The 23,008-nt window shown below is 45.8% G+C and overlaps 1 protein-coding gene across 2 annotated transcripts in view; it reads right to left on the reverse strand.

The window, feature by feature from the left end:
- LOC119970196 (transmembrane protease serine 11C-like) overlaps window positions 1–23,008 on the reverse strand; it is a 107,604-nt gene that overhangs the window by 70,053 nt on the left and 14,543 nt on the right. The window contains exons 3-4 of one of the 2 annotated variants that reach the window (XM_038804444.1): window positions 20,236–20,334; window positions 6,283–6,426 (exon numbers count right to left, since the gene is read on the reverse strand). In XM_038804444.1, the coding sequence (XP_038660372.1) occupies window positions 6,283–6,385 (103 nt within the window). In that variant the 5' untranslated portion in view covers window positions 6,386–6,426; window positions 20,236–20,334. The remainder of the gene's footprint in view (window positions 1–6,282; window positions 6,427–20,235; window positions 20,335–23,008) is intronic. The other variant, XM_038804443.1, reaches the window with a different exon arrangement.

Consider the following 23,008-nt stretch of genomic DNA (forward strand, 5'->3'; position numbering starts at 1 on the left):
CGAAAGCACCCTGTCGCTCACCCCCCTCGCGGGAAGCGAAGGGAATCCCTCCACCTGCCGCCTAGCAAATGCCTTTACCTGCAGATACCTGAACATGTTCCCCGGGGGGAGCCCAAATTTCTCCTCCAACTCCCCCAGGCTCGCAAACCTCCCATCAATAAACAGGTCCCTCAGCTGTCTGATGCCCGCTCTGTGCCAACCCTGAAATCCCCCATCAATGTTCCCCGGGACGAACCTATGGTTCCCCCTTAACGGAGCCTCCATCGAGCCCCCCACTTCTCCCCTATGTCGCCTCCACTGCCCCCAAATCTTGAGGGTAGCCGCCACCACCGGACTCGTGGTATACCTCATAGGAGGGAACGGCCACGGCGCCGTTACCAGGGCCCCCAGGCTTGTATCTCCACAGGACGCCCTCTCCATCCGTTTCCATGCTGCCCCCTCCCCCTCCATTACCCACTTGCGCACCATCGACACATTGGCCGCCCAATAATACCCCGAGAGATTGGGTAACGCCAGCCCCCCACCATCTCTACCCCGCTCCAAGAAGACCCTCTTCACCCTCGGGGTCCCATGCGCCCAAACAAAGCTCATGATGCTGCTAGTCACCCTTCTAAAAAAGGCCCTAGGGATAAAGATGGGCAAACACTGGAAAAGGAACAAGAACCTCGGGAGAACCGTCATTTTGACGGACTGCACTCTACCCGCCAACGATAGCGGCACCATGTCCCACCTTTTAAATTCCTCTTCCATCTGCTCCACCAGCCTGGTAAAATTAAGCTTATGGAGAGTCCCCCAACTCCTGGCCACCTGCACCCCCAGGTATCTGAAACTCTTCACTGCCCTCTTAAATGGGAGTCTCCCGATTCCCTCCTCCTGATCACCCGGGTGTACTACAAATACCTCACTCTTGCCTAAATTTAACTTATAGCCCGAGAAGCCCCCAAATTCCGCTAACAGCTCCATCACCCCCGGCATTCCCCCTTCTGGATCCGCCACATACAACAGCAGGTCGTCCGCATACAGCGATACACGATGTTCTGAAAATTATATTTGTGGAAATTGGGTGTAGTAATGCCGGTGTTTGATGAGACTTGGTGCTAAAGCTTTAGAGAAATGAAGATGGAATTTGATTTGAAGAAGTTCAACGTTTTGAAGGATATTGTGGCTGAAATGAAAGCGATACGTGCTGAATGGGCTGACTGAGAAATGTGTGAGATATGTCTTTGTATCTGCTATGTGTAATTTATCGGTCATATTATTGCAATTTTCCTGTTAATTCATGTTTAATTTACGTTGATTTTGGTGTGATTGCTAATATAAAAGTGAAGTTTTGTATATTGGTCTTAGTTGGGTTGTTTGTATTTTGTTTCCACAAGGGTCATAACAGTATTTCCATGACGTTGCTGCTCTTATCCTTCTCCATGGGGGTTGCAGAGGAGGGAGGCACAACTTTCGAGACATAACATCTCACCCATTGCTGCAAAGCAAAATGACTGAAGAAGAGAACAATAGCCCTAGAATCCCAGCGCTAAGGGGAAATTGACTAACTCTTACAGCGCAATTTAACCTCAGGCAGCCGTCCTATACCTTGGAGATGACCTAGAGCAGGGGTGGGCAAACTACGGCCCGCGGGCCGCATGCGGCCCGCCAAAGGTATTTCTGCGGCCCACCAAGTCATTAAAAAAAAAAAAAAAAAAAAATTTTTTTTTAACATTTTTTTTTTTTTTAATTTTTTTTTTAAAGGTTAATGGGTGGGGGGGCTGTTGGGTTACTTACTGGTATAGGGTGGATACGTTGACTTGAGTAGGGTGATCATTGCTTGGCACAACGTCGAGGGCCGAAGGGCCTGTTCTGTGCTGTACTGTTCTATGTTCTATATGAGGCGCCCACAATCATAACCGGGTGAAGTAATTATTTTACTTAATATACTATGCGGCCCTTTGTGAATTGTGAATTTCTGAATGCGGCCCTTGCACGGAAAAGTTTGCCCACCCCTGACCTAGAGGCAGCTTGGGGCCTGTCGTGAAGGTGAGTGAGTGCCTTTAAATTTGCTTACCTTTCATGGGGAGCAGGGTTTGAGGGAATATCAGGTAAGCTCTTTGTTTCTTTTTCTTCTTCTTGTTTTTTTTTTAAATCTAGAGGTGATGTCAGGGAAGGCAGTACAATGCTCCTCCTGCAGAATGTTTGAGGTGAGGGACGCCGTCAGTGTCCCTGCTGATTTCATCTGTGGGAAGTGCACCCAACTCCAGCTCCTCAAAAACCGTGTTAGGGACCTGGAGCTTGAGCTGGATGAACTTCGGATCATTCGGGAGGCAGAGGGGGTCATAGATAGGAGCTTCAGGGAAGTAGTTACACCAAAGACTGGAGATAGATGGGTAACTGTAAGAGGGACTGGGAAGAAGCAGTCAGTGCAGGGACCCCCTGCGGTCGTTCCCCTGAGTAACAAGTATACCGTTTTGGATACTTGTGGGGGGGGGGGACTTACCAGGGGTAAGCCATGGGGTACGGGCCTCTGGCATGGAGTCTGTCCCTGTTGCTCAGAAGGGAAGGGGGAAAGGAGTAGAACATTAGTAATTGGGGACTCAATAGTCAGGGGCACAGATAGGAGATTTTGTGGGAGCGAGAGAGACTCACGTTTGGTATGTTGCCTCCCAGGTGCAAGGGTATGTGACGTCTCGGATCGTGTTTTCCGGGTCCTTAAGGGGGAGGGGGAGCAGCCCCAAGTCGTAGTCCACATTGGCACTAACGACATAGGTAGGAAAGGGGACAAGGATGTCAGGCAGGCCTTTAGGGAGCTAGGATTGAAGCTCAGAGCGAGAACAAACAGAGTTGTTATCTCTGGGTTGTTGCCCGTGCCACGTGATAGTGAAATGAGGAATAGGGAGAGAGAGCAATTAAACACGTGGCTACAGGGATGGTGCAGGCGGGAGGGATTCAGATTTCTGGATAACTGGGGCTCTTTCTGGGGAAGGTGGGACCTCTATAGACAGGATGGTCTACATCTGAACCTGAGGGGCACCAACATCCTGGGGGGGAGATTTGTTAGTGCTCTTTGGGGGGGGTTTAAACTAATTCAGCAGGGGCATGGGAACCTGGATTGTAGTTTTGGGGTACGGGAGATTGAGAGTATAGAGGTCAGGAGCACAGATTTGACTTCGCAGGAGGGTGCCAGTGTTCAGGTAGGTGGTTTGAAGTGTGTCTACTTCAATGCCAGGAGTATACGAAATAAGGTAGGGGAACTGGCAGCATGGGTTGGTACCTGGGACTTCGATGTTGTGGCCATTTCAGAGACATGGATAGAGCAGGGACAGGAATGGTTGTTGCAGGTTCCGGGGTTTAGGTGTTTTAGTAAGGTCAGAGAAGGGGGCAAAAGAGGGGGAGGTGTGGCGCTGCTTGTCAAGGACAGTATTACAGTGGCGGAAAGGATGCTAGATGGGGACTCTTCTTCCGAGGTAATATGGGCTGAGGTTAGAAACAGGAAAGGAAAGGTCACCCTGTTGGGAGTTTTCTATAGGCCACCTAATAGTTCTAGGGATGTAGAGGAAAGGATGGCGAAGATGATTCTGGAAAAGAGCGAAAGTAACAGGGTAGTTGTTATGGGAGACTTTAACTTTCCAAATATTGACTGGAAAAGATATAGTTCGAGTACATTAGATGGGTCGTTCTTTGTACAATGTGTGCAGGAGGGTTTCCTGACACAATATGTTGACAGGCCAACAAGAGGCGAGGCCACATTGGATTTGGTTTTGGGTAATGAACCAGGCCAGGTGTTAGATCTGGAGGTAGGTGAGCACTTTGGAAACAGTGACCACAATTCGGTGACCTTTACGTTAGTGATGGAAAGGGATAAGTATACCCCGCAGGGCAAGAGTTATAGCTGGGGGAAGGGCAATTATGATGCCATTAGACATGACTTAGGATGTGTAGGTTGGAGAAGTAGGCTGCAAGGGTTGGGCACACTGGATATGTGGAGCTTGTTCAAGGAACAGCTATTGCATGTTCTTGATAAGTACGTACCAGTCAGGCAGGGAGGAAGGGGTCGAGCGAGGGAACCGTGGTTTACCAAAGAAGTGGAATCTCTTGTTAAGAGGAAGAAGGAGGCCTATGTGAAGATGAGGCGTGAAGTTTCAGTTGGGGCGCTTGATAGTTACAAGGAAGCGAGGAAGGATCTAAAGAGAGAGCTAAGACGAGCAAGGAGGGGACATGAGAAGTCTTTGGCAGGTAGGATCAAGGAAAACCCAAAAGCTTTCTATAGGTATGTCAGGAATAAAAGAATGACTAGGGTAAGAGTAGGGCCAGTCAAGGACAGTGGTGGGAAGTTGTGTGTGGAGGCTGAGGAGATAAGCGAGATACTAAATGAATACTTTTCGTCAGTATTCACTCAGGAAAAAGATAATATTGTGGAGGAGAATGCTGAGACCCAGGCTATTAGAATAGATGGCATTGAGGTGCGTAGGGAAGAAGTGTTGGCAATTCTGGACAAGGTGAAAATAGATAAGTCCCCGGGGCCGGATGGGATTTATCCTAGGATTCTCTGGGAAGCCAGGGAAGAGATTGCTGAGCCTTTGGCTTTGATTTTTAGGTCATCATTGGCTACAGGAATAGTGCCAGAGGACTGGAGGATAGCAAATGTGGTCCCTTTGTTCAAGAAGGGGAATAGAGATAACCTCGGTAACTATAGGCTGGTGAGCCTAACGTCTGTGGTGGGTAAAGTCTTGGAGAGGATTATAAAAGATACAATTTATAATCATCTAGATAGGAATAATATGATTAGGGATAGTCAGCATGGTTTTGTGAAGGGTAGGTCATGCCTCACAAACCTTATCGAGTTCTTTGAGAAGGTGACTGAACAGGTAGACGAGGGTAGAGCAGTTGATGTGGTGTATATGGATTTCAGTAAAGCGTTTGATAAGGTTCCCCACGGTCGCCTATTGCAGAAAATACGGAGGCTGGGGATTGAGGGTGATTTAGAGATGTGGATCAGAAATTGGCTAGTTGAAAGAAGACAGAGAGTGGTAGTTGATGGGAAATGTTCAGAATGGAGTTCAGTTACGAGTGGCGTACCACAAGGATCTGTTCTGGGGCCGTTGCTGTTTGTCATTTTTATAAATGACCTAGAGGAGGGTGCAGAAGGATGGGTGAGTAAATTTGCAGACGACACTAAAGTCGGTGGAGTTGTAGACAGTGCGGAAGGATGTTGCAGGTTACAGAGGGACATAGATAAGCTGCAGAGCTGGGCTGAGAGGTGGCAAATGGAGTTTAATGTGGAGAAGTGTGAGGTGATTCACTTTGGAAAGAATAACAGGAATGCGGAATATTTGGCTAATGGTAAAATTCTTGGTAGTGTGGATGAGCAGAGAGATCTCGGTGTCCATGTACATAGATCCCTGAAAGTTGCCACCCAGGTTGATAGGGTTGTGAAGAAGGCCTATGGTGTGTTGGCCTTTATTGGTAGAGGGATTGAATTCCAGAGCCATGAGGTCATGTTGCAGTTGTACAAAACTCTAGTACGGCCGCATTTGGAGTATTGCGCACAGTTCTGGTCGCCTCATTATAGGAAGGACGTGGAAGCTTTGGAATGGGTGCAGAGGAGATTTACCAGGATGTTGCCTGGTATGGAGGGAAAATCTTATGAGGAAAGGCTGATGGACTTGAGGTTGTTTTCGTTAGAGAGAAGAAGATTAAGAGGTGACTTAATAGAGGCAGACAAAATGATCAGAGGGTTAGATAGGGTGGACAGTGAGAGCCTTCTCCCGCGGATGGAGGTGGCTAGCACGAGGGGACATAGCCTTAAATTGAGGGGTAATAGATATAGGACAGAGGTCAGAGGTGGGTTTTTTACGCAAAGAGTGGTGAGGCCGTGGAATACCCTACCTGCAACAGTAGTGAACTCGCCAACATTGAGGGCATTTAAAAGTTTATTGGATAAGCATATGGATGATAAGGGCATAGTGTAGGTTAGATGGCCTTTAGTTTTTTTCCATGTCGGTGCAACATCGAGGGCCGAAGGGCCTGTACTGCGCTGTATCGTTCTATGTTCTAAAGATAAAGAGGTCAGTGAATAGCTCTAGAACGGGTGCAACTACGTTTTCTATAGGTTTTTTGGTGATATTTAATGAAATATTTACATGGGGCTTTAGTGCATACAATCAAGATTTGCCCCAGGCATCACCAGACCTCTGCACGCCACTGGCCCTTATGTTAGTGATTCACTTTAAATTTCAAATTCCCCCAAGTTTGAGCAGCATGAAATGTACATTAAATGACAAACTTTCTTCTTACCTTTTATCAGCAGTTTCGTCAGAATAATAGCTGTTGTTGTTAAAAGAATCAGAGTGATACCCAAGATTACAAACACCAATATTACTCCTTTTGAATATTTCATTTTCCAGAGTAAATATTAAATCCTTATAATCCTCAGTTTCTCTGTGAATAAAAAGATATAATTGTTTACTTGGTTTTCTATTAATTTAAAACTTGAAAAATGTTGGGTTATGTACAGTTCTGACATGATGGAACCATCAATTCACTAGACACATGCTTTAAGATATGAACAGTGGTTTTAATCTACTTACTACAGAGCCAGCCTGTTACCCGTTGAACTCTCGATGAACTGCAGGCTGGCTCTGGACAAGGGTATTTATACAGTAGTCCAGGGGGAGGAGTCGTGGGCGGAGCCAAGGGTGGAACTTGTACAAACTCCTGCGCATTCCCAGAGCTACTCCCCCTAGTGGTCGGATAACGCTACTGCGCTTACAATGGTATTGGTAAATACAGTGTGAATTACTAAGTTACATTCACCACATGACATTTGGCCATCATCATACACCTGCATTTATTTTTATATTTTAAGTCTATTCGGAAGTTAATTTTCTAGGATTGCAAAGTCTATTTTGTCTTTCCTGTATTTAGTAAGAAGGTGGTGAGTTTGTGGCCCAGTCACATAATCCAGACTGATACATCATTGCAGTATTGAGGGAGCACTGCACTGTCAGAGGTACTTAACATTTGTTAAACCAAGGCCTCATCAGTACTCCCAGGTGGATGTAAAGGATCCCATGGCACTACTTTGAAGAAGAACCCATCTCTCAAATCCACTCAGAATCTTATATGTTTCAATAAGGTCACCCCTCATTCTTCTCGACTCCTATGGGTATCAGCCCAACTTGCTCAGTCTTTTTTTTCATAGCATAAGGAGACTAAAGCTGTACAAATAATTCCAAATCAGGTCTCACCAAAGCCCTGTAAAACTGCAGTAAAACATCCCTACCTTCATTTCCCCCCCCCCCCCCATTTGCAATAAACACCAACATTCCATTATTTTCCTAATAACTCGCTGCATCTGCATACTGCTGTTGTGTGACTCATGTGCCAGGACACCCAGGTCCCTCTGTACTTTTAAGGCCTGCAATCTCTCTCCATTTCAATAGTATACTCATTTTCCATTCTTCCAGCTAAAGCGGACAAGTTCACATTTTCACTCATCAAATTCCATCTGCCAAATTTTTTGCCCACGCACTTAACCTACCTATATCCCTTTGCAGACTCTCGGTAGCATTGTGGATAGCACAATCGCTTCACAGCTCCAGGGTCCCAGGTTCGATTCCGGCTTGGGTCACTGTCTGTGCGGAGTCTGCACATCCTCCCCGTGTCTGCGTGGGTTTCCTCCGGGTGCTCCGGTTTCCTCCCACAGTCCAAAGATGTGCAGGTTAGGTGGATTGGCCATGATAAATTGCCCTTAGTGTCCAAAATTGGCCTTAGTGTTGGGTGGGGTTACTGGGTTATGGGGATAGGGTGGAGGTGTTACCCTTGGGTAGGGTGCTCTTTCCAGGAGCTGGTGCAGACTTGATGGGCCGAATGGCCTCCTTCTGCACTGTATTCTATGAAATTTCTTGACAATTTACTCTCCTCCCTATCTTGGTGTCATTGACAAATTTGGCTATCAATCATTCAGTCTCTTCATCCAAATCATTGATATAGTTTTAAATAGGTGGGGCCCTAAACTGATCCATTTGGTGTTCCACTAGTTAATCTAAAAAAGGCCCATTCATCCCTACTCTCTGCTTCCTGTTAGCTAACCAATCCTTTAAACATGCTAAAATGTTACCCCCTTTACCATGTTCACTTGTGTGGTAACCATTGATGTCACACCTTACTAAATATCTTTTCAATATCCAAGTACATTACATCTACAAGTTCCCCTTTATCCACCTTGTTCATTACTCCTTTAAAACTCTAGTAAATTAAACATGATTTCCCTTTCACATAGTCACGTTGACTCTGCCTGATCACATTATGATTTTCTAAGTATCCTGCTATAACCTCCTTAAAAATGGATTCTAGAAATTTCCCAGTGAAAACTGTTAGACTTAAAAACTGACTAATCTTCTGACCTAACATTAATCTTTGCAGATTTCTTCAGTGTTTCTTTCAAGTTGACACAATCCTTAATGTTTTTGTCCAGACCATCATTTGCAAAACGGTTTACTTTCTCACGGGGATAAATCTTTGCTGAGAGTTATTAAATATATCCTTCAAAGCCTGCCACTGCATCTCTACTGTCACACCTTGTAAACGTTCTCCAGTTCATGTTAGCTAGCCCTGCTTTCTTGCCCTTTCTTGTGGGGGGGGGGGAGGGGGGTAGATTTTCCGACCCCGATTTGAGCGGGCGGGATGGTGATGGGGGCAGAGAATTGATGGGGATCTCCAAGGCGGCTTTCACGCCTGCAGGATTTCCCCATGATTGTCCCCATACCCTGCCAATGATACAACAGTGTTCCCACCATGGAAGGTTGTAAACCCTATTACCATACATATAAAATGTCATTAGCGGGTTGATGGGTCGAATCACCCTGCCCCGACCTGTCAGCATGACTTCATAGGACCCGTCTCCGGATATTTTTTGATAATTATGGGGATTCTTTGGGGTTGCCTGCTCACTATGGGATTGGCAATGGTCCACTGAATCCCGCATCAGGTGTCAAACCAACATCTCTGTCAACTTCATACCGTTACCTGGCTGACCATGCAAATGGCTCATTGGAGCTGTAGGATGTCTGATTCACTTGCCAGCCATCCTCCAACCCGAGAGTCTTGCTGGTGTGAATTGATGCAAGTATTGAGGAATGTGGACCTGGCAGTTTGAGTTCCGAGGGCTAGCAAGGGGAAAGGTACCCCCCCCCCCCCCAACAATTGCCTCCAGGGTGCTTCATGGGTGGAGGGGATCGTGGGGAGGGGGGGGGGGGGCTTTTGCTGGGAGGAAGTGCTCAGGTCAGGAGTCTTCCCTGGGGTGGGCTGATTTGGCTGCACTTCCCATCTGCAACCTTTAAAGAATCAGTGTGTAAAAATTAAGGTTTTCTCACTTTAAAGTGAAAGTGTTCTCATCCGTACCCCTCAACACATTAAACAGTTAGTCAGTATCTCAGAAACACACATCTCTCATAATAAAGTGAAAGTGATCTCATCCGTACCCCTCAACACATTAAACAGTCAGTCAGTATCTCAGAAACACACATCTCTCATAATAAAGTGAAAGTGATCTCATCTATACCGCTAAACTCTTTAGAATGTCAGTACGCCAAGTTTAAAGGTTTGTGAGTTGAAGGTAAAAGTAATCCCATTAAACCGGTGAAATCGTTTGAAGTGGTTTTCACACGTTCAGTTTTTAATTAATTTAATAATCTTTATTGTCGTAAGCAGGCTTCCGTTAACACTGCAATGAAGTTACTGTGAAAAGCCCCTAGTCGCCACATTCCGGCGACTGTTCGGGTGCACAGAGGGAGAATTCAGAATGTCCAATTTACCCAACAAGCATGTCTTTCGGGACTTGCGGGAGGAAACCGGAGCGCCCGGAGGAAACCCACGCAGATATGGGGAGAACGTGCAGACTCCACACAGACAGTGACCCAAGCCGGGAATCAAACCTGGGACCCTGGAGCTGTGAAGCAACAGTGCTACCCATTGTGCTTCCGAGCTACCGAGCTGCCCTTTCAGTGCCCTTTAAAGTATTGAAGTCTGCATCTATGCCTAGAAGACTAAAGTCTTTGTTCTGCATTTTTTACAATCAATTACATGTCCATTGCCTGCTAAATGTTTTCTGATTGACGGGTTGAGGCAGTTTGGAAAGGGAGATTCAGATTGTTTAATTATATAGCACTGCAGGAATCCATTTATTCAGGAGAGCAAGTGTTTTCCTAACTGCATTTTTTTTTATAATGAGGCTGCCTCTTTGTTTTCAAGTGCTTCCTAGAAAGTGAAGCTGTGAGGGCAGCCCCTGCACTTTCTATTTAATTTCAATTCAAATCACATTTTTACACACTGACTGTTTAAAGGCAATAAAAGGTTGCAGATGGGTAGACCAACTAAAGGAGCTCCATCCCAAGAGAGACCCCCGGCCTGAGCCCTCCAAACCAGCACAAGATCCCCTGACCACCACCTCCCTTGGCATACTAGAGGCAATTCATGGGAGGGTTCCCAAGTGCCATTGCATGGCATGTCGGGTTCGCCCCGAGCACCAGCTGGAATCACTCAGTTTTCTCGCTGGTGGGAGCACTTAACTGTGGATCGGGAGAAACGCACCCGATATGTCAAAAAACATGGCGGAAAATCCGGCACTGCAGCCAACAGGGTACACTCCACTTTTCCCGCCTGACTTGGCACATTGTCAATATAGAGAAAATTGCACCCATTAATACAAGGGTGGCTTCTCCGCCTGCAACACCAGAAATGTGACTCATGGTCGGGCATCCACTGAAAATCAAGGTTCGGCACACGTCAAAATCCACATCAAAGACAGGTAAGTGCATTCCAACATTCAAGCGTGTGATTACTACCCTTTGACGTGGTTGATGTTTGTAAACATTAGGGTTTCACCACTTAGAGTTACTCATCCATGAAGGGAGATGAATGAATCAAGGCTGCAGCTGTTTTGAGCAATCCCAGTCCACTACTGGAAATGAATGAATGGCTTGCAGCTAATGGATCTGAGGGGTTTAAACACAGGTCACAGCTGTTCTCCTTCCAGGAAAGGACAGGTGGATATTTCAGGTAAGTGTTACAGATGTAGTTTTTTTTCACTGCCCCTATCTGGACTGCTCTCTGGCTTCCAGACAGGAGTCTTTTCTGGGGCAGGGAGGGGGGGCGGTCTGGAGGGAGGGTGTCCCTTTAGTCACGGGGTCCCTTTGGGGAGTCCCTTTAGTTAGGGGGTCCCTTTAGTTAGGGGTCCCTGTGGGGGTTTCCTTTAGACAGGGGTCCATGAAGAGGGGTACATTCAGATAGGGAGTCCCAGGGGGTTGGTCTCTCTAATAAGGGGGTTCTTGGGGGTGTATTCATATTCAGGGGGTCTCTGGGGGATCTCCCATTTTGGGGTATCGAGGTGTCTGGGAGAGGTGGGATGGGCAGGTAGTGCACTGTGGGGAGTAGGATGGCCCTCAGTTGGACTTTGGGGACAAATCCCTCAAGGTGATACCCCCTTGGCCCACCGTGAGGTTCACCACGTCAGATTCTCGTTTGGTGAGCCCAGGGAACCGGAGAATCACGGAGGGATGGAGAATAGAGTGCCGGGTCCCCTAAATGGATGCAGAAGGGTCATTAAGTCCCATTTGCATTCACTTACATCCTCCCACTGGCGCGAACCTTGACCCCGTAGCCAGCGGGGGGGTCAGAGCATTGCGTTCAGATCGGTGGCCATTGAAGTCTGATGCCGATCCCGATTTTTCGAGCCGCACTGGGCACCCTTCTACTGGCGCGGACAGCGGATAATCCAGGCCTTATTCTAGCAAATGGAGAATCTTATCTTCTGTCTTTTTGTCAATTTTACAATTTCCGACCTTACCTGCTCTTAGGTATGTGCTCTCTGTCGCTTCTTGCCATACTTATTATCTTTACACAAACCATGACATAGGAGCAGAATCAGGCCATGGCCCATCGGGTCTGCTCCGTCATTCAATCAGGGCTGATATTTTTCTCATCCCCATTTTCCTGCCTTCTCCCGATAACCCCTGATCCTCTTATTAATCATGAACCTATCTATTGCTGTCTTAAAGACACTCAGTGATTTGGCCTCCACAGCCTTCTGTGGCAAAGAGTTCCACAGATTCACCACCTTCAGGCTGAAGAAATTCATCCTCATCTCAGTTTTGAAGGATCGGCCCATTAATCTGAGATTGTGTCCTCTGGTTCTAGTTTTACCTATAAGTGGAAACATCCTCTGCAAATCCACTCTATCCAGGCCTCGCAGTATCCTGTGAGTTTCAATAAGATCCTCCCTCATCCTTCTAAACTCCAACGAGTACAGACTCAGAGTCCTCAACCATTCCTCATACAACAAGTTCTTCATTCCAGGGATCATTCTTGTGAACCTCCTCTGGACCCTTTCCCAGGCTAACACATCCTTCCTGAGTTACAGGGCCCAAAACTGCTCACAACACTCCATACGGGGTCTGACCAGAGCCTTATACAGCCTCAGAAGTACATCCCTGGCCTTGTATTCTAGCCCTCTCGACATAAATGCTAACATTGCATTTGCCTTCCCGCCCGTTAACCTTAAGAGAATCTTGAACAAGGACTCCCAAGTCCCTTTGTGCTTCTGATTTCCTGAGCATTTCCCCATTTTGAAAATAATCTATTCCTTCATTCCTCCTTCCAAAGTGCATAACCTCATACTTTTCCACATTGTATTCCATCTGCCACTTCTTTGCCCACTCTCCTAAATCCTTCTGCAGCCCCCTTGCTTCCTCAACACAACTTGTCCCTCTACAGATCTTTGTACCGTCTGCAACTTAGCAACAGTGCCTTCAATTCCTTCTTCCAGATCATTAATGTATATTGTGAAAAATTGTGGTCCCAGCACAGACTACTGAGGCACGCCACCAGTAACTGGCTACCATCCTGAAAAAGACCCTGCTCTAGGACCTCATTGTCATAATATACACCAGTATATCATGGTGCAGACACACATTGATGGACACACACAGGGACCAATCAACATGTACAAACACCGCAGCCAATCACCAGTTAGAATACACACACTATAAAGGCAGAGGGCACCACGGTTCCCGCTCATTCTGGGTGCTGCCTCTGAGTGCAACAAGAACTCATCCAGCCCAGCACAGACTTGCACCACGTGCTGAGAGAATCAACTGGTTCGGACAAGGCTTAGGTCTCTAGTTTAAGTTAGCATCATTTAGGCCCACAGTCATCGTGTGTTAGTTAGTTAGAAGTAGTTAATAAAATTGAGTTGAACCTTCATCAGTGTTGGAAGTGTCTGTTCATCTCTCAATTCTACACTAGCCAACACGTCACTCATTACCCTTTGATTTACTGCAGTACAGTGTACAATTTAGGTCTCATTGTCTCAGGAAGAATGTACCTGCTGTGGAAGCTCAATCATTGAGCATTTTCAAGACAGAAATCAATAGATTTCTGGATATTAATGATACCAAGAGATTTGGGGATAGTGGGGAAAAATAGTTCGAGGTAGATGACCAGCTATGATCTTTTTGAATAGCAGAGCAAATTCGATGGGCCAAATGGCCTACTCCTGCTCCTATGTTCCTATCTAGAGCTCCACTCACATGATCCTTTCCTCTGATTATTTACAACAGCTGGTTAAAGTCCAACAGGTTTGTTTGGAATCAATAGCTTTCGGAGCGCAGCTTAGGAGCAGTTGGACTTTAACCTGCTGTTGTCAGACGTCTTACTTTGCCCACCGTAGTCTAATGCCAGCATCTCCACACCATGGCTCCCATTATTTAGTTTAATGCCTTCTCTGCCGGCCTAGTTAGCTGTCTCAACAAAACACTGGTCCCAGTGCAGTTCAGGAGAAGCCTGTCCCAACAATACAGTTCCCACTTTTCTCACTATTAGTGCCAGTGCCTGATGCAGCAAACTGTGGGCTGGATTCTCTGATTCTGAGGCTATGTACTCACGCCGGCAGAGGAACGGTGGCCTTTTACGACTGAACATTCAGTGCAAAATGACCACCGATCCTCCGCTTGGCTGGGGGCCAGCATGCCGGCAACATAGAGCACCCGGCTCCAGCTGCCAATAAAGCCCGGAGAATTGCCCGGTTTGTGGCCGCGCTCGCGCACGGTGGCGGCCTGCAGCGGATGCGCCGTGCAACATGGCGCCGGCCGCGAGTAAACCCGGCCTGCAAAATAGTGGCCCCCCTTTGGCCGGCTCACCAGCCCAGCACCACCCCCCCAACAGTGCCCCCAGCCCCTGTCAAAGCCCCCCCCCGCCCACGGATCGGCTCTCCCCCGACTGTGGTGGCGCTGGACAGAGTCTGCAGCCACCACGCTGAGTTCCCGACGGATGATGGCACACGTGACCGACGCCGTCGGGAGCGCGGCAGGTAGGGGGCGGAGCATCAGGGGCTGGGCCTCAGGCAACGTTCTGAGGCCATCGTATGCAGCTTTGGAGGGGGTGGTGCATTGCAAAAGTGGCGCCGCCCCCAATTTGTTCGGAAATGGGTATTCTCCAGCCGAACGCGGTTTTGGCATTGGCAACTGGAGAATCCTGCCCCCTATTTCTCCCATACCAGTGTATGAGCCACACTTTCATCTCTCTAATCTGATTTACTGTACGCCAATTTGCTCGTGGCTCAGAAAATAATCCAGAAATGATTGCCCTTGAGATTCTGCTTTTTCATTTAACCCCTTAGCTGTTAATAATCCCGAAGCAGAACACTTTCCTAGTCCGGTCTATGTCGTTGATCCCTATGTGGATCACTGGATCCTTTCCCTCCCACTGCACCCTTGAACCCTGACATCGGGCAGGCAACACAGCCACCTGGACTCAAACTCTTGATTGCTGAGATCTCTTGTCAATCTACTCATTATATTGCCCCCCTCAAACAACCACATCACTATTAATCTCCTCCCCCTCTTATGAATGGCCTCCTGTACCATGTGTTTTGGTCAGTTCACTCATTGACCCTGTAGCCCCCACTGTCATCCCCACAAAATTCAAGAACCACCAGGCTATTGGACAATTGCAAGAGCTGAGGTTCCTCCACTTCTGCCTTCTCAACCCACCTACTTGCTTCACTCACAGCCATAGCTTCCTGCCCATGACCACTGACCAAATCAGAAAACGCTAACCTCAAGGATGTCGCCACCTTCTGCAACAAAGTGACCAGGTAACCTCCATCCTCCCAGATGCACCACAGCATCTCCAGCTGGGCCGAAGCTCCTCAAACCACAAACACTTACTGCAGGTATATTTGCCCTGGATCCCACTGATGTCCAGCAGCTCCCACATTATGTTTTAATTAATTTGTTATTATTTTCTTGATTGATAATTAATAAACCTTACTTTTCCCAATTAGCTTTGCTGCCATTAGAAAATCCCACTAGGGTACTTCGAATAAAACCGTACAATTACTGCTAACTTACCTAGGTTTTGAAAGATAAATGAGCAAAATACCAACCAATTATTTATCTTCTTCACTCCTCCCTCACTGCACCAAATTCTATTGCTCGCCAAATTCCCAAGTTCACACTCTGTGACTAGCTGTGATGAGTGTCTCACTTTGTGCGGGCTTATTTTCTGTGTTTAGCGAGGCCACCTATATTTATATTAGCTAAAATTCTGCAATGATGAGTCAGCAGTGCTGGCTGGATGAACTAGTTCAAACTAGCTACCTAATTTACAAACTGCTACTGCCTCTCCTGCAGGGATCTTACTAAATGCCAAATGCAAACTGGCCTTGATTTTAGAAAGAGATTAACCATTAAATGTAACCCTTAAATACCCCTTATTCACCAAATTCCCAAGTTTCCACTTTGTGACAAACTCAGTGAGTGACAAGCTGCTGGCTTGGACTGCGGGGGGGGGGGGGGGGGGTGAGTGGGGTGTGGGTGTTGCAGTGGGGGTTGCTGGTGAATAGAGTTTCTCGGCCAATGTATTAATCCTGTTCCAGAGGAGGATGGAACCGTCAACTGTACTGTAGATTATGGAAAGGGCGAGGGGAAGGAAAAGGAATCACTTTAAATTGCCATAGCTAATTCGGATAGCTTGTTGGATAACCTTGGCCAAGGTAGTCTCAATGTTTCAACTCATCACAAGCTCCATTATGTTTGCACAGCCAGCAGTTATGAATCTCAGCCTCAAGCTGCTTTCAATCTGCAATACCACAACACAAAACTGTACTCAAAGTTTAAACATGATGCTTTCTCTGATGTGCATGCTGAAAGTTGAACTCCTGTTAGAGAGAGGTGCATTAAACTCAGACAAATCCATCTTATATTGAAGATTAAAATAAAGGCTATCTTTCTTTGGCTCTGATCGCAAATGACTCCATTGTTTATAATTAATGCTGTCTTGAATAGACTGCAACAAAGGTCGCAAAATATGTCTGGCACATCGAGCCTGATAAAAAATGAAACATTTGTATGGTGAATCACTGTGCTTATTCAAATACAATCGTACCAAAGAAGACAGTACGGGTATTCCCCAGTCGGAAATCCTGGCTCAACTAAAGGGTTCACTCCCTGCTGAAGCCCCAGACGGATGGGTTCAAGTCTGACGACCCTGACCTATATAAGAAATCCAGGTATGACGAACGGAAAGCCATCAGGGATGTAAAAAGACAATACCGCATCAAACTAGCGTCCCAGGCCAACAACGCAAACCCACGACGACTATGGCAGGGACTACACGAGATCACAGGCTATAAAGAAAAGTCAGGTGGAATATCTGGGCCTGGAGCATCCCTACCCGATTATCTGAACAAGTTCTATGCCCGCTTTGAGCAGTCAGCCAATGCATCAGTGCTACCAGCCCCAACAGCCTGGACACACCCATACCCACTATTACAGCCTCAGAGGTCTTGCAACACCAGGTTAAAATCCAACAGGTTTGTTTCAAATCACTAGCTTTCGGAGCACTGCTCCTTCCTCAGGTGAATGAAAAAGTAGATTACAGAAACATTTATATAGACAAAGTCAAAGATGCAAGACGATACTTTGAATGCGAGCATTTGCAGGTAATTAAGTCTTTACAGAGCCAGAGAGAGGGGTAACCCCAGTTTAAAGAGATGTGAATTGTCTCAAGCCAGGACAGTTGGTAGGATTTCACAAGCCCAGGCCAGGTGGTGGGGGATGAATGTAATGCGACATGAATCCAAGGTCCCGTTTGAGGCCGTACACATGTGTGCGGAACTTGGCTATATGTTCCTGCTCGGCGATTCTGCGTTGTCGCGTGTCCTGAAGGCCGCCTTGGAGAACGCTTCCCCGAAGATCAGAGGCTGAATGCCCTTGACTGCCGAAGTGTTCCCCGACTGGAAGGGAACATTCCTGCCTTACGATTGTCGCGCGATGTCCGTTCATCCGTTGTCGCAGCGTCTGCATGGTCTCGTCAATGTACCACACTTCGGGACATCCTTTCCTGCAGCGTATGAGGTAGACAACGTTGGCTGAGTCGCACAAGTATGTACCTCGTACCTGGTGGGTGGTTTTCTCATGTGTAATGGTGGTATCCCTGTCGATGATCTGGCACATCTTGCAGAGATTGCCATGGCAGGGTTGTGTGGTGTCAAGGTCGTTGTTCTGAAGGCTGGGTAGTTTTCTCTAAACAATGGTTTGTTTGAGGTTGCGCGGTTGTTTGAAGGCAATTAGTGAGGGTGTGGGGATGACCTTGGCAAGAAGTTCATTTTCATTGATGACATGTTGAAGGCTGTGAAGAAGATTTCATAGTTTCTCCGCTCCAGCGAAGTACTGGACGACGAAGGGTACTCTGTTGGTTGCGTCCCGTGTTTGTCGTCTGAGGAGGTCGGTGTGGTTTTTTGCTGTGGCGCGTTGGAATTGTTGATCGATTAGTCGAGCGTCATGTCCCGTTCGTACGAGGGCATCTTTCAGCGTCTGTATGTGTCTGTTACACTCCTCCTCGTCTGAGCGGATCCTGTGTATATGTAGGGCTTGTCCATAGGGGATGGCTTCTTTAATGTGCTTCGGTTGGAAGCTGGAGAAGTGGAGCATTGTGAGGTTATCCGTGGGCCTGCGGTAAAGCGAAGTGCTGAGGCGACCATTCTTGATGGAGATGAGTGTGTCCAAGAATGCAACCGATTCTGGAGAGTAGTCCATGGTGAGTCTGATGATGGGATGGAGCTTATTGATGTCAACGTGTAATCGTTTCAATGCCAGATAACTGTTAACCCTAACAAGATGAATAGAGATAAATAATAAAAGTGGATCTGCCTTTGAACTGCATGTTCTCTTCGATAAAGGTTTATCTGTTGTAGCCACCTAAGATGGACACTGGGCTACAAAAATGGAGAACTGCTAAGGCTGCAGGGAGAAAACAGCCTTAGCAAGGACAAGCAGTTTGCAGAAGGCTAATTAGCATTCTGCACGTACAGAAACCAGTTTATGGCCAGGTGCAGGATCTCAGCTAAAGGTGTAAATGGCAACAACGATTTGCATAGTAATGAGGTGATCCAGATCTAGGCCCACACAATAGAAACATTTGGGTTTGAATGGTTACTTTGAGTGGACGCCCAGACGAAACGGCACCATAAGTATCCATCACAAAGCACCATAGAGACCGCCCCACCCATCGAGAAGCGACCCTCAGATTGGGGGGTTTGGAAAATATCGATTGGGAGAAGGCCCAATCGATATACAGCAGGTAGAGACCGCCCCGAAGAGGCACGGACTTTGGTGGGGGACCTATAAAAGTAGACCCCGCACATGGTCCGTTCTGTTGTTTGGCTCCGGCTCTCTGCTGTCTTCATCGCTTTGCTGATACATCGCATCCTGACTCCAGTTCCATCACCAGCCGTTGAGCCACCAGCCATCGAACTGTAAGTTTCACCACGACGCTCGCTACGTGAACCAGACTTGCTAGACCCTGACGACCTCTAACTTTCTGAGAGTTGCAGACCAAGAACGGGACGAAGGCCTCACTCCCTGACCTTGCCTGTTCCTGTTTAGATAAGTATTTTAGTCGTTTAGTTTAGAAGTAACTTAGTCTTTAGCGTATGCATGTGTACTTATTATATTGGTTATAATAAACATCAATCGTTTGAACTTACTAATCGGTGTACAGTTTTATTACTTTGAACCTGACCTTGATATACTTGTGAGGTGTCTAAATACGGCACCTGGCGACTCCGAGCAGAATTACATACACAGAGCTGTAGTAGTGTTAAGCACACAGCCTTTAAACGGAGGCGTGTTAATACACTCCAATAAAACGCTTTACAATCAAGTAAAACGTGCAACACTGTAAAAATGACTTGATTATCAAATGGGCTGCTCCATAGTGCACTGTTTGAGTAGTTTTGAATTACAATTAGAGAGCACACTGGAAGAAGGAAGCTGACATCTATAGCCAGGCTAGAACGTGCCATGGTCAGATCACTATCAGATTTGGTCATTATTAAATCTGTTGGTTTATGGAGATGACGTGAGGTTATGAAGGCTTGTAATGCAGTGTCTTCATGTGCTATACATGCACAATGTTTGAGATGTACCTCACACATCACACACTCTTCTCTCTCTCGTTTGTCTAGGTTGGGCTGCAAATGTGTGGAGCTTCCAACGTTCACTCCTACAGCTTTGCTCCCTGAGGCATCCTCGATATTAATAGCTCCGCCATTGGGAGGCAGTGGCTTTAACCTACAAGGCACTCTGCTCTCAAATTCCTAAACCTCTCCGACTCTCTGCCTCACTTCCTTATTAAAACACTCCAACTAACATATCTCTTTGACAGAGCTTTTAGCCATCTGTCCCTAATATTTCCTGATGTGGCTTGATTTATAATTTGGTTTTACAATTTTTTATGGTGTTAAATGTAATTATAAATTGTTGTTGAAATACCATTGATGCTAAATGTAAAAGCGGAATTATTAAATAGGAAAACATTCCTGTGAATTTACTTTCCTATGTTGGCTAAAATTTCATCAACAGGGTTCTAAGATCAAGTTACAAACTTGCAGAACATTGAATAGGTTCGATTTATGAAGAATGCGTCAACCTTCAAACGCTTCCAGCAATAATTTATTCACAATAGTTTATACTTCAACTGTATTCCAAAATTAATTCCAAAATGCTTTTTTCAGAATGTTCTTCAGTGAACTGGGAGTTTAACATCAGAAATATAAATTCAAATTTGTCAAATCTTCTGAATCGTGGGGCATCTGGCCTGCTTTGAAAATGCTGTTTATTTTTAAAAACATAGCCTAGTCAAAGAAAGCGTCGAATTAGGGATAGGTAAACGAAGATATAACCTTACCTCGTACACTGTGATGTTATGAAACAAAGAAGTGATGACCCTTGGATTCCACACACTTTATCCCAGACAGATGATCAAAAATGGACGGTATGGAAATAACTGATTGGACACATAGACAGATAATGAATCATTTCAAAAGCGTCATTTAACGTGTCGGTGTATGCAGGTTGTACAAGATTGCATAAGAGGAATGTACTGAAATGAGAGGAAAAAAACTTTGCATGAATTTGCTGCTGCTTGCCATTTAGGAACCAAATCATTTTGGTTGTGAGCTCTATTTGTCAGCTGTTCAGGAGACTTCCCCTTGAGTCATGTCATGATTTGGGGATCTTTTGTTACCTAGTTTAACAACTGTAATGTGCTTGTCGCATGTCCTGATTTAAATTACAAGAACACTTGTAGCTAAAGCTATGAATGATTTATTGACATTAACTGTGGGTCAAATATATACAAAATAACAGACAAATAATAATATGAACATGCACAAGCAGCCTCTCTCTTCCAGCTCTCCCTCGTCAGTCTGAGGTCACTGACTCTAACATTCATTTATATACTAATGAGACTCCTAGTGGAGAGTCAGTGAATTACAACACAACCATGATATTACCACATCCCCTTTCCTTTGCAGGAATAAATTAATACATTATCACATTATCATCAGTATAGTTACATGTGATATCATTAGCCTGTAAGTCTAATAGTATTAATTTTTTTTTTTATTTAAAAACTGGTTCAACAAATATATATATATACACACACAAGAACAGCAAGCATAGTATGTACAAATAGGCCAAATCTACAAATTGAGTCGATCAGGTTTTCTTCTGACGCTGATTGATCTTCTCAAAGTTTGACCTTGCTGCTCAGAACTTGTAGATTCAATGTTCTCCATGACAATCTCATTCTCGGGAACTGCTGAATTCTCTGACACTGCAGCTGACGTTGATTCTGACGTAGATTCGTCATCCAGAACGTTGTTGTGAAAGTCTTCTCTGGTTTTCAAAAGTGCGCAAAGATTTCTTCTTAAAACCAACCCATCCTCGTCTGTACATGAAAATGAAAATGAAAATCGCTTATTGTCACGAGTAGGCTTCAATGAAGTTACTGTGAAAAGCCCCCAGTCGCCACATTCCGGCGCCTGTTCGGGAAGGCTGTTACGGGAATCGAACCGTGCTGCTGGCCTGCCTTGGCCTGCTTTCAAAGCCAGCGGTTTAGCCCAGTGTGCTAAACAATCAAACACTGTAGCAATGAGGTGCTACTTCTTCAAATACAATGGCTTTTCTCGATCAATTGCCTGAATCTTCTATTCTCCCAATGTCAGCACTACTCAGAGGTGGTAAAGTTCTAGACACCCTATCATAGAACTGCTTTTGTTTTGCTTTAATGTTTTGCATTTCCTGCAGTATCACTGCATTCTCCTCCTTCTTTGCCAAGTATGGAAGTGTGGTACGCAACCTTCTATTCATGAGTAACTCTGCTGGAGATCTACCATGTGACAATGGTGACACTTTGTAACATGATTTTGCGCGATATGGGTCAGATTGGCTGTCCATTGCTTTCTGTAGTGATTGTTTTACAATATGTACACTTGTTTCATTGATCTCTTTGGGACCCATGCCTATACGAGCATCGCCATTTTTTTGTTTCACATATACCATGGAATTTACCCCATTGGTAGGTTCTTCTATCTTCTTGATAACTTGTGGTTTTGTACCTGATACGGGTGGTAGGGTGGAAATGAGACTGACAGACAGATCTACATCTTCAGCAATTTCACTACTACTAATTTGTATCGGTTCTTTAGATAACGCATCTTCTTTAAATTGTATCTCGTTGGCGAATGGTAGTGCACTAAAATCAGTGAACACATTGCGGAATTTGCTGATAAAGCTAAAGCTATAAATGATTTATTAACTTTAACTGTGGATCAAATATATTCAAAACAACAGATGAATTTCAATATGAACATGCACAAGCAGCCTCTCTCTTCCTCATTCAGCCTGAAGTCACCTGACTCTAACATTCTCTTCTATAGTGATGAGACTCCTAGTGGTCAGTTGGCGAATTACCATACAACCATGATATCACCACAACAACATATCATGAGAGTTTTGCGGGAATATAAGAACACAGAACAAAGAAATGGACAGCACAGGAACAGAACCTTCTGCTCTCCAAACCTGCAATGTCCATGCTGCCCGTCTAACCTACGGACCCTTCTGGGATCCGTATCCCTCTGTTCCCATCCTATTCATGTATTTTTCAAGGCGCCCCTTAAATGTCACTACCGTACCTGCTTCCAACACCTCCACTGGCAGCGAGCTCCAGGCACTCTACCCTCTGTGTAAAAATCTTCCCTCGCACATCTCTTCTAAAATTTGCCCCTTGCACCTTAAACCTATGTCCCTTAGTAATTGACTCTTCCACCCTGGGAAAACGCTTCTGACTATCCACTATGTCCATGTCCCTCATAAGTTTGTAGGCTTCTATCAGGTCACCCCTCAACCTCCGCCGTTCCAGTGAGAACAAACCAAGTTTATCCAACCTCTCCTCATACCTAATGCCCTCCATTCCAGGCAACATCCTGGTAAACCTCTTCTGTACCCTCTCCAAAGCCTCCACATCCTTCTGGTAGTGTGGCGACCAGAATTGAACACTATATTCTTTGTGTGGCCTAACTAAGGTTCTATACAGCTGCAGCATGATTTGCCAAGAGCACAGATGAAAGAGTTTTTGTTGTCACGGTCGAGATGCCACAGTGGAAATGACAATT

The sequence above is a fragment of the Scyliorhinus canicula genome, chromosome 8, assembly GCF_902713615.1.
Source record: "Scyliorhinus canicula chromosome 8, sScyCan1.1, whole genome shotgun sequence".
Taxonomy (NCBI): domain Eukaryota; kingdom Metazoa; phylum Chordata; class Chondrichthyes; order Carcharhiniformes; family Scyliorhinidae; genus Scyliorhinus; species Scyliorhinus canicula.